Source organism: Neodiprion lecontei, chromosome 6 (genome assembly GCF_021901455.1).
Source record: "Neodiprion lecontei isolate iyNeoLeco1 chromosome 6, iyNeoLeco1.1, whole genome shotgun sequence".
In the NCBI taxonomy this organism is placed as follows: Eukaryota; Metazoa; Arthropoda; class Insecta; order Hymenoptera; family Diprionidae; genus Neodiprion; species Neodiprion lecontei.
This window is the reverse complement of record NC_060265.1, coordinates 15,231,769-15,243,499: the sequence shown is the minus strand read 5'-3', so window position 1 is coordinate 15,243,499 and position 11,731 is coordinate 15,231,769. Positions and strand designations below refer to the sequence as shown.

At 49.9% G+C, this 11,731-nt stretch overlaps 2 protein-coding genes across 2 annotated transcripts; both read left to right on the top strand.

Moving 5' to 3' along the window:
* Positions 1-965: 965 nt before the first annotated feature.
* Positions 966-1,466, top strand: LOC107218635. The gene has a single exon (XM_015656562.2). It carries the CDS (start codon positions 966-968, stop codon positions 1,464-1,466), a length of 501 nt encoding a protein of 166 aa, XP_015512048.2.
* A 682-nt stretch (positions 1,467-2,148) lies between these two features.
* Positions 2,149-6,132, top strand: LOC124295152 (uncharacterized protein K02A2.6-like). Its single transcript, XM_046744038.1, has one exon. The coding sequence runs from the start codon at positions 2,149-2,151 to the stop codon at positions 6,130-6,132; it is 3,984 nt and encodes a 1,327-aa protein (XP_046599994.1).
* Positions 6,133-11,731: the final 5,599 nt, after the last annotated feature.

The following is an 11,731-nucleotide window of genomic DNA, read 5'->3' as shown; positions in this document are numbered from 1 at the left end:
CTACCACAGATGGCAGACGAACAAGACGCCTACATTCTGATTCTGTGCGAGCCGTACAGGGTGCGACAAACGAAGGATTGGATTACGGACGTGACCAAAGCAATGAAGAGAGGTAAGGCGCCAGGACCGGACGGGGTACCGGCAGAGATTCTCCGGCTGATGGCAAGCCTGATGCCGGAGATACTTCTCGACCTTCACAAAACGTGCCTCACGACGGGGACATTCAGCGACCGGTGGAAGGTGGCGAAGTTGGTCCTTGTCCCAAAGGGTAAGGGTGACCCCAGCACGCCGTTGGCCTACGGGCCGCTGACCTTACTGGACACGACAGGGAAACTGTACAAACAAATTTGCGACCACGACTTAAGGACGCGACACAGGACGGCGGAGGCCTCTCGGACCAGCAGTTCGGCTTCCGGAGGGGTCGATCAACGATTGGGGCCATCCAAGAAGTGGTTGACTCCTTTCGGTCGACAGACAGACATTGCCACGCTGCGCGACCCGTCGCGCTGCTAGTGACACTTGACGTTAAGAACGCCTTCAATTCGGCCAGGTGAGTGGATATCCTAAGGTTGCTGAGCGGCGACTTCGGGGTCTCGCCTTACTTGCTGCGGGTTGTTGAAGACTACTTTTGGAACAGACGGCTGACATACGAAACGACTGAAGGCAAAGTGACGCGACAGATCACCGCCAGGGTCGCTCAAGGTTCCATACTGGGACCTGACTTCTGGAACGGGATGTATGACAGTCTGCTCAGACTGGAGCTCCCACTCGGCCTTCGCCTGGTCGCTTACGCTGACGACGTGGCGGCAGTGATAGTCGAGCGAACTCCAGATCTGGCACAATACGCACTGAACCAGACAATGAGACGAGTCGGACAGTGAATGACCGACCTCGGACTGCAACTTGCGACGGAAAAGACGGAACTGGTGCTTTTCACCAGTAGACGAATACCGACCACATTACGCATGACGGTCGGGACGGACGAGATCGAGAACAGAGGGGAAGTCAAGTACCTATGGGTGACCCTGGATACGAAGATGACCTTCTGGCCTCGCATAAGACTAACGGCTAAGAAGGCGGCTGAACGGATAGCAACCCTAAGCCGCCTGATGGCAAACACGAACGGACCGAGACCAGGGAAACGAAGACTTTCGATGTCGACGGTGAATTCGATCCTCCTCTACGGTGCGGAGATCTGGGCGTACTCCGTGAAGACTGAAAAGTACTGTCACGCAATGACGACGGTGCAGAGACGAAGCGCGTTGAGGATCGCTTGTTTCTACCAGACGGTCTCAGCACAGGCCGTTCTGGTGGTGGCAGGCGTGATTCCCATAGACCTTCTTGCGTTCGAGCGAGGGACCATAGTCCCTGGCTGGGAGCGTTGTACAGGAGGTGGCGGTTTAGTGGGTAGGCCACCCTGGAGCCCCACATCCGCGCTAGCCTGTATGACTGGCGCGAATCCGTAACTTGGATTCCGCAACTCCTCGGGAAAAAAAAGAAAGATAATAATGATAATAATAATAATAATTGTAGTGTTTACGACGTTACTCGATGTACAAATACTAAGTAAGAATGTATGTAGTCACGGTACAGCGCGAGGCAGTTGGTCAGCGAGCGCTGAGCGTGACACACGCAATCACCTTATTTACTTGTTTCCTAATAAAATTATTCTATAGTGTTAAGCCTGATCCCGAGTGTTATTTATTTGAGAGCCCCATTACAAAACATTACAACTGGCGACGAGGTTCATTCGAACTATAGTGCAGGGTTGGCTTAATAGTGCAAATTTAGTGGCCATTTTTGCGTTACACGCTGTATTCGATAGCCACGTAAGCGTAAAAGCACTATACAAAGGAAACCGGGAAAATTGTGAAGTGGACGACAAAATTAATGTCGGGCACTAGTGGAATTGATATTGATTACTCTAAAACGTCGTGGATTCAAGAGTTAAATAAACCTAAACTAATTGCAATTTTAACGCAATTGGGATTAAAATTCGACGAAGCGGCAAATATCGACGTACTACGAAAAATTTTACGGTGCCAGATACGAAAGGTGAACGAAGAGAAAGAAAGTAAACAAGTCGATAAGACCGAACCGCAGGGCAGCGTACAAGAAGATAATAAGGAAACAATAAAATTCCACACAATGGCAGAAACCAACTGTAATATTTCACGCCTAGAATTTCACCTGGGTAAGGACGATTGGGAGATGTACACAGAAAGGCTCGAATTATATTTCGTAGCTAACGACGTCAGGGCAGAAAAACAAGCGGCAGTGTTGCTAACGAAAATTAGTCCCGATACCTATAAACTTGTTCGTGATCTATGCGCGCCCGAAAAACTCAGCACCAAAACATTTGAAGAATTAGTGAAATTAATAAATAATCATCTTAACCCGAAGCCGTCAGAGACTATGGAAAGATGTACTTTTTATCAAGCGAGACAATCGCAAACAGAGTCAGTGTCGGAGTTTGCGGCAAGATTAAAAAGTTTATCGATTAATTGTAACTTCGGTGACGCGAAAATAGCATTACGCGATCAGTTAGTGTGCGGACTGAAAGATCACACTACAAAAACGTTATTATTTCGCGAGGATAAATTAACATACGACTCAGCCTACAAACTGGCAACAGCGCTGGAAACAGCCGAGAAGTATGCGTCATCGACAGACCAAACAGCTGGAGAACCATCAAAGACAATAGTAAACAAAATAAGCTCGGCTCCAAAGCCAGAGTACAAGAGACAATTTCACACAAGAGGAAGAGGTGCAGATCTAGGTAGAAGGGGCGGCAACCAGCGTTACCTGAACAGAGCTCCGATGAATAGGGGTAACCGCTCGACGAGTGAAAACGCGAGCGCAAATACTAGGCGCTCGTCAGCATGTTTCTGCTGCGGAAGAAACAACCACTGGGCTCGTGATTGTTATCACCGGTTCAGCACGTGCAACTCGTGTAAAAGGAAAGGGCACCTGGAGACGGTGTGTACAGCACAAAAGGCGGTACAACACCTTGAGCAGGAGTCTGAGGATCAACAAGGGGACAAGAACGATTTCTTCATGATGGATGATGGCCGCGAGAGAAAATCATCGAGGATGACCAGCAGCAACGCAAATTGCAGTAGCGATAATATAACAGCCGAACCAATGTATCTAGATGTATTAATTAATAATAGGATTCTAAAAATGGAAATGGACTCAGGTTCGTATGCAACGATCATATCTAAGAGAGATAAAGACAGATATTTTCCAAATTGCGAGGTAAAGTTGATTAGTAGTCCATTAAACGCATACGGTAAGGTACCTTTAGAGCATGTGGGAACACTGGATAATTTGCAGGTAAAGATAGGCAATGAGAAAGCCTCACTGGGAATGAGAGTAATGAAAGGAGATGGTCCAATGTTAATTGGCAGGCAATGGCTAAAAGTTTTTGGATTATGGCCGCTAAAACTGAATAAGAGAGCAGATATGTGTAACAAAATTTATGGAGTAAATGAAACGATGGGGTTCCCAACGAAGTTTCCAAAATTGTTTGGTAAAGGTCCAGGTTTATATAATAAAGGAATGTTAAAATTAACGTTAAAAGAAAATACTCAGCCAGTCACATTGAAAGCTAGACACTTGCCATTTGCATTAGCGAGTAAAGTCGAAAACGAGATTGATAGACTGGTAACATTAGGCCATCTAGAGAAGGTGGACGTCAGCGAGTGGGCTACACCCATTGTACCGGTAATAAAGACAGACGGCACAGTAAGAATTTGCGGAAATTTTAAGTTGACGTTAAACCCAAATTTAGTTAAAGATAGACACCCAATTCCATTAATCGATGAGATTTTTTTAGCGCTAAGAAGCGGTAAAACTTTCTCGCAGATTGATCTCCAGCATGCTTACATGCAGATCCCGGTAGAGGAGAGCAGTCGAGATTACTTGACAATAATAACGCACAAAGGCCTCTACAGGTATACTAAAATGCCGGAAGGTATTGCGTCGGGCCCGGGTGATTTTCAAAGGAAGATTGAGCAATGCTTAGCGGGAATTGACGGGGTAATTCCGTACATTGATAACATATTTTGTACTGGCAAAGACGATAAAGAGCATTTAGAAGCGCTGAACGCTGTATTTAAAAGACTCGAAGACTATGGTTTCAAAGTAAATATTAGCAAATGTGATTTTTTCAAAGAAAAGCTGGACATTTTGGGTTTTGTTATAGACCAGAATGGGCTTCACAAATCAAAAACTAAAGTCAAAGCAATGATAGAAGCACCAACGCCGGTAAACAAAAAACAATTAGACTCATTTCTTGGGTTGATCACTTACTACGCGAGATTTCTGCCACAGAGAGCAGAAAAACTAAAATGTCTTTATGAGTGTACGAAAGCAGATAATTTTAATTGGACAAAACAATGTGACAAAGCGTTTGAGTGGGTCAAGGGGGAGTTGGTATCGCCACGAGTGTTAGCACACTACGATCCTAACACCGATTTGATCTTGTCCTGCGACGCATCCACATACGGGTTAGGAGCGATCCTGTCACATAAATACAAAGACGGTACCGAGCGACCGATAGCGTTCGCGTCTAAAATAATTCCGGAGAAAGAAGCGAGCCGTGTGATAATTGATAAGGAAGCGAGTGCAATAGTATTCGGCTTTAAGAAATTTTATAATTATGTATTCGGCAAAGAGATTACGTTGAGAACAGATCATAAGCCTTTAGTTTTTATTTTTGGTCCAAAGCAAGAGATCCCTTTAACTATTGCAAGTAGGCTGCAAAGATGGGCATACTTCTTATCACGATTCAATTACAATATTGAATATATTAAATCACAGCAAAATGGTAACTGTGATGCACTTTCACGACTTCCAATCAATGATGCGACTCCAGTGTTCGATGACGAATTATCATCAATAAGCTATATATCAGAGTCGTTACAAACATTAAGCGCAGTAGAAATTGCCAAAGAGACAAAAAAAGATAAAGTATTAAATAAAATAGTTCGATATGTAAACGGTACATGGCCAAGTGTGAGTGAATTGAGTGAAAGGGAACAGAAATACTATGCGAAACGAGACGAGCTGTATGTCGAAAAAGAATGCTTGTTATGGGGGTATCGCATAATAGCGCCAGAATCAATGAAAAACAGTGTGTTAAGTGAATTACACGCCTCACATTTCGGTGTGGTAAAGATGAAAATGCTAGCGAGAAGTCACGTGTGGTGGCCGAATATCGATAACGATATCCAGAATGTATTGGCAGCATGCAGAGTGTGCGTGCAAGAAAGAAAGAAACCACCGAGTGTTCCGTTAACGCCATGGCCGTACCCAGATAATTGTTGGAGTAGGATTCATATCGATTTCCTCGGCCCATTCCGCAGACATATGTTTATGATAATTGTTGATGCGTACTCGAAATGGCCAGAGGTCATTGATATGAATAAAAGTACCACAGTACCGCGAGTACTCGAGGAGGTAAAAAAAGTGTTGTCACGATTTGGTTTACCAAGACACGTAGTTACCGATAACGGTACTCAATTTACAAGTAAAGAATTTCAAGAGTTTTGTAAAATAAATGGTATTAGACAGAGTTTTACAGCACCGTACCATCCAGCAACAAATGGTGCAGCTGAGAACTTTGTAGGCACGTTTAAGGACAAAGTCGATAAAATTGTTCAAACCGGTAAACCTCTCGACTACGCAGTTAATCTTTTCTTATTCGACTATCGATCAATAGAACACTGTACAACTGGCAGATCACCATCGTTTATGATGTACAAACGGGAAATTGAAACTAGATTTGATTTGTTACGACCGAGTGTATTGGATAGCGTAGAGAAACAGCAATCTGCACAGATAGCGGGAGGAAAAAGCAGTCGAATTGTTGAATTCCAGATAGGTGACACGGTGATGGTTGAAGATTTTAGCGTTGGAAGCAAAGCGCGGGTACCAGGTACAATAACAAAGAAATTGTCACCGGTAACGTTTCTAGTAGAAACCGCACCCAACAAAACATGGAAACGACATGTCGATCAAATTATCCGATACACGCCCGAGATTGATGATATAAATAAGTCAGTGCCAAAGGTAACAACGAACAAATCTGATATTGTATTACGTCGTTCAAACCGATTGAAAAACTAAGTGTAACAGTATTTCAAAAGGGAGGAATTGTAGTGTTTACGACGTTACTCGATGTACAAATACTAAGTAAGAATGTATGTAGTCACGGTACAGCGCGAGGCAGTTGGTCAGCGAGCGCTGAGCGTGACACACGCAATCACCTTATTTACTTGTTTCCTAATAAAATTATTCTATAGTGTTAAGCCTGATCCCGAGTGTTATTTATTTGAGAGCCCCATTACAAGACATTACAATAATAATAATAATAATAATAATAATAATAATAATAATAATAATAATAACAATAGTAATAATAGGAATAATAATAATAATGATAATATCCGCAGGTGGCGGGGGGGTTAAATCCCTCGTTCGGGACGTGACGACCCCGCGTACATCGAGTAAGTCAAGGGGGACTGAAATTGGCACAGGCCCAACGGATGGCCCCCGAGGCGGCCTCAGGAGGCGGATTGGGCGTAAAAACCTGGTCCGCTCGGGAAGTGACGACCCCGGGGTTTTCTAGTAAGTCGGAGGGGACGGAAGTCGGCACAAGTCCGACGGAAGGCCCCCGAGGCGACCTCAGGGGCCGTGCTATGTTACGGCGCGGTACGGGGAGTCGCGCCCCCGAGAGACCCGTAGCACTTAGGAACTTTTATGGAGATGCACAAGGTAAACAACGACATACCTCAGGTGGTAGCCCCAGCACAGGGGAAATCCACCCTGGGTTCCGATCGGGTGAAAGCCCCGGTGGCCCATGGCAGCGGCACGGATTCTGAGGGCCGCAAATTGTGCAAGGACCAGGTGACAAAGACGGCAACAAAGACAGCGGACACGAAAACTGGAACAGCGGACAGGACGATACTGGGACACCAACGACGAGACAGGACGGACAGCGTGTCGAGCACGGGCAGCGGAGCGAGTTGCGCTTCCGCTGTATCCGGGATCGGCACGAAGACACGAATCACGGACGATATGGACCTGACGGACCTATTGTCACTGATCCACAGTACGGCGACAAGGATGGCCGAGGCAGCGGCCATCCAAAAAAACATGAGTATGTCCGTCAAACTGGGCATAAAGACCATTCTCGAGGCTGCCGACGTTGCGCTTAACAGGCGCGCTAAAGCAGCCCCGAAAGACCACAAGACGGACAACGAGACGACGGAGACGGACGTTGAGACTGACCAACGGACACAAAACACTCCGCGGACGAAACGGAAACGGGAGGCGACTGGAACCACTCCGGAATCCTCTCAGAAGAGGGCAACGGTTGTGGAACCGGTCGCTGACTGGCAGACAGTCACAAGGAAAAACAAGGAAAAAAAGAAACGGAAGACGCGGACGGACGAGACGAACGCAACAACGGACACGACGGCCGGGGCTGAGGGGCGCAGAGCGGCTCCCAAACACTGGGGGACGGCGGTGCTCGTCAAACCCGGGAACGACACGACGTACTCCGACATCGTCAGGAAGATGGGGACCACGGTCGACCCTGCGAAGAGTCACGTTAAAGTGACGACTCTCAGGAAGACGAAGAATGGTCTGTGTCTCCTGAAGATAAAGACAGACGCCAACGGACGAGACGACTTCCGACGCGTCCTGCAGGACGCGGTCGGCGACGCAGGCAACGTCAGGACCGGGACCTCCAGGGTTCAACTGGAGATCATGGATCTTGACTGTTTCACGACCAGACACGACGTGATACAGGCACTGCGACGAGAGACGGGACGAGACGCGGACTTTGGGGTCCACATCTTCGGCCCGAACCGGGCGGAGCAGTTTATGGCCGTATGCGACCTGAAGTCGCAGGAAGCCAGAGCGCTGCTCGGCCGGGGACGGATCGGGATTGGATGGGTAGCTTGCCGCGTCCGACCACGACTGACGGTGACGAAATACCACAAGTGCCTGGGATACGGGCACACTAAGGCAAAATGTAAAAATACAGACCGGACGAAGTGCTGCAGGAAATGTGGCGAGACAGGACATTACGCCACGGACTGTAAGAACAGACCAGCCTGCCCACTGTGCGCCGAGGCGGGACACGGCGATGCGGCGCATCTCGCGGGCTCCGGGAGGTGCGCGGTGTACCGGGTTGTGCTGGAGGAGTGCAAGAAGCAGGTTGGAAGACGGACAGGATAATTCAGGGCAACCTGAACCGTAGTAGGACAGCAGACATGCTACTACCACAGATAGCAGACGAACACGACGCCGACATTCTGATCCTGTGCGAACCGTACAGGGTGCGACAAACACAGGATTGGATTACGAACGAGACCAAGACAGCGGCTATCTGGGTGAGGGGCGCTGCTCGAGCCCGGATAACCGCTCGTGGCGTCGGGGACGACTACGTCTGGGCTAGGGTGGGCGCTGTCACTTACGTCAGCGCCTACCTGACCCCAAACTGCGCTGCGGCGGAGTTCCGGGCGAAGGTTGCGCTCCTCGAGGACGGACTCAGGGACCTGCCCGGGGACCTCGTGGTCGCGGGGGACCTCAACGCGAGGGCGGTCGAGTGGGGCATGAAGGCAACGAACAGACGCGGACGGCTGCTGCTGGAGATGGCCGCAAGGCTGGACCTAGTAGTGGCGAACACGGGAGACGTACCAACGTACAGACGGCCGGGATTTGGAAACTCCATCCCGGACGTAACGATGACGACGGACAGAACTCTGCCACGGATAGGGCGGTGGCGGGTGCTCGAGGGCTACACGGCCAGCGATCATCAGTACATTGCCTTCGAAGTGGCAGGTGAGACAAGGACGACACGAACGAGGACCCGGCATCCCCCGCGGTGGAACGTAGACAAACTCGACATACTTAAGTTCTCGGCGGAGCTGGCGGCAGCGCCGGCCCCAACTACCGACGTCCCCCCAGAGCTGACTGGCCGGCAAAGGGCGGAAAGACTAGCGAACGAGACGGCCAAACTGACGACGCGGCTGTGCGACAGCACAATGCCAAAACGACGGTACGGACGTAACAGACCACCACAATACTGGTGGACGGACGAGATAGCCGAGCTGCGGAAGAGTTGCCTGGCCAAACGACGACGGGTTACGAGGGCTGGAGGGAGACCCGAAAGGGAAACCCTTCAGGCCGAGTACAAGACTGAACGGAAACGACTGACGTACGCCATCAGAGACAGCAAGACGCGATGCTGGAAGAAGCTCTGCGAGGAGGTGGACTGCGACCCCTGGGGTGCCGGTTACAAGATTGTGACCGGTAGGCTGGGGGCCCGGATCCCGCCAGAACTCAAGGATGCTGAAACCGCACGATGGATCGTCGACGGACTGTTCCCGACGCACCCGACGCGTACGGACGCGACGAACGACGACGAGACGGCGGCGCCCCCCGTCTTCACCGCCGAGGAGCTCGTCGGAGCGACCAAAGCGATGCAGAGGGGTAAGGCCCCAGGACCGGACGGGGTAGCAGCGGAGGTTCTTCGGCTGATGGCGAGCCTGAGGCCGGAGATACTTCTCGACCTCTACAATACGTGCCTTACGACAGGGACATTCAGCGACCAATGGAAGGTGGCGAGGTTGGTCCTTATCCCAAAGGGTAAGGGTGACCCCAGCACGCCGTCGGCCTACCGGCCGCTGAGCTTACTGGACACGACAGGGAAACTGTACGAACAGCTTCTGCGACCACGACTTACGGACGCGATACGGGACGGCGGAGGCCTCTCTGACCAGCAGTTCGGCTTCCGGAGGGGTCGATCAACGATTGGAGCGATCCAAGAGGTGGTTGACTCCTTCCGGTCGACAGACAGACATTGCCACGCTGTGCGACCCGTCGCGCTGCTGGTGACACTTGACGTTAAGAACGCCTTCAACTCGGCCAGGTGGGTGGATATCCTAGGGTCGCTGAGAGGCGACTTCGGGGTCCCGCCTTATTTGCTCCGAGTTGTTGAAGACTACCTTTGGAACAGACGACTGACGTACGAAACGACCGAAGGCCAAGTGACGCGACAGATTACCGCGGGGGTCGCTCAAGGTTCCATACTAGGACCCGACTTTTGGAACGGGATGTACGACGGCCTGCTCAGACTGGAGCTCCCGCTCGGCGTTCGCCTGGTCGCTTGCGCTGACGACGTGGCGGCAGTGACAGTCGAGCGAACTCCAGATCTGGCACAATACGCACTGAACCAGACGATGAGACGAGTCGGACGGTGGATGACTGACCACGGACTGCAACTCGCGACGGAAAAGACAGAACTGGTGCTTCTCACCAGGAGACGAATACCGACGACATTACGCATGACGGTCGGGACGGACGAGATCGAGACCAGAGGGGAAGTCAAGTACCTGGGGGTGACCCTGGATACGAAGATGACCTTCTGGCCTCACATACGACGAACGGCTCAGAAGGCGGCTGAAAGGATAGCATCCCTAAGCCGCCCGATGGCAAACACGAACGGACCGAGACCAGGGAAACGGAGACTTTTGATGTCGACGGTGAACTCGATTCTCCTCTACGGTGCGGAGATCTGGGCAGACTCCCTGAAGACTAAGAAATACTGTCACGCAATGACGACGGTACAGAGACGAAGCGCGTTGAGGATCGCTTGTTCCTATCGGACGGTCTCAGCACAGGCCGTTCTGGTGGTGGCAGGCGTGATTCCCATAGACCTTCTCGCGTTCGAGCGCAAGAGAGTCTATGGAAGAGACGCGGACGTGACCCGACGGGACGCGGCAACGACGGAAAGAGACGCGACGATACAGACGTGGCAGGAACGGTGGACGGAAGAAACAACGGGAAACTGGACGAGACGACTCATTAAGGACCTGAGACCGCGGATCCAGAGGGGGTTTGGGGACGTGAATTTTTACGTCACCCAGCTTCTGACGGGCCATGGCTACTTCAGACGATACTTACACAACCTAAACCGAGTACGGACGCCCAACTGTACGTACTGCGGACACGAACGAGACGACGCGGAACACATGTTCTTCGAATGTGACCGCTGGACAGAACTGCGACAGAGACTGGAGACGGTCGTGGGAGGCATCACTCTCGACAACATTATCGGGGTGATGCTTCATAGTACAGAAAGGCGGCAACTTGTTGCCACCTACACAGAGACAATTCTACGACGTAAGAACGCGGACGGCTGCCTGACGTAACGTAACTGACGGACTGCCTGCACGGGACGGACGGACGGACAGACTGACAAAACACACCGACAGAGCTCCCAGCTAGAAGTAATATCACCATAGTTCCTGGCTGGGAGCGTTGCACAGGAGGTGGCGGTTTAGTGGGTAGGCCACCCTGGAGTCCCACATCCGCGCTAGCCCGTATGACTGGCGCGAATCCGTAACTTGGATTCCGCAACTCCTCGGAAAAGAAAAAAAAAAAAAAAAAAAAATAATGATAATGATAATAATGACAATATGCAATTTTGCAATACGATTATTACACATTTTATTTTTTGGAAAACTTTTTCTCATTTTCTGAAAACTTTTTTACGTTTTCAGAAAACTTTTTTCATTTTCTGAAAACTTTTTGTCACTTTCCGAAAACTTTTCTCGTGGTAAACGAATAAATATGAATAATTGCTCGATATATTAATGATAATAAATAAATAATTGTCAAGTATATGAATTCGAATTTTTAAATCCATTAAATA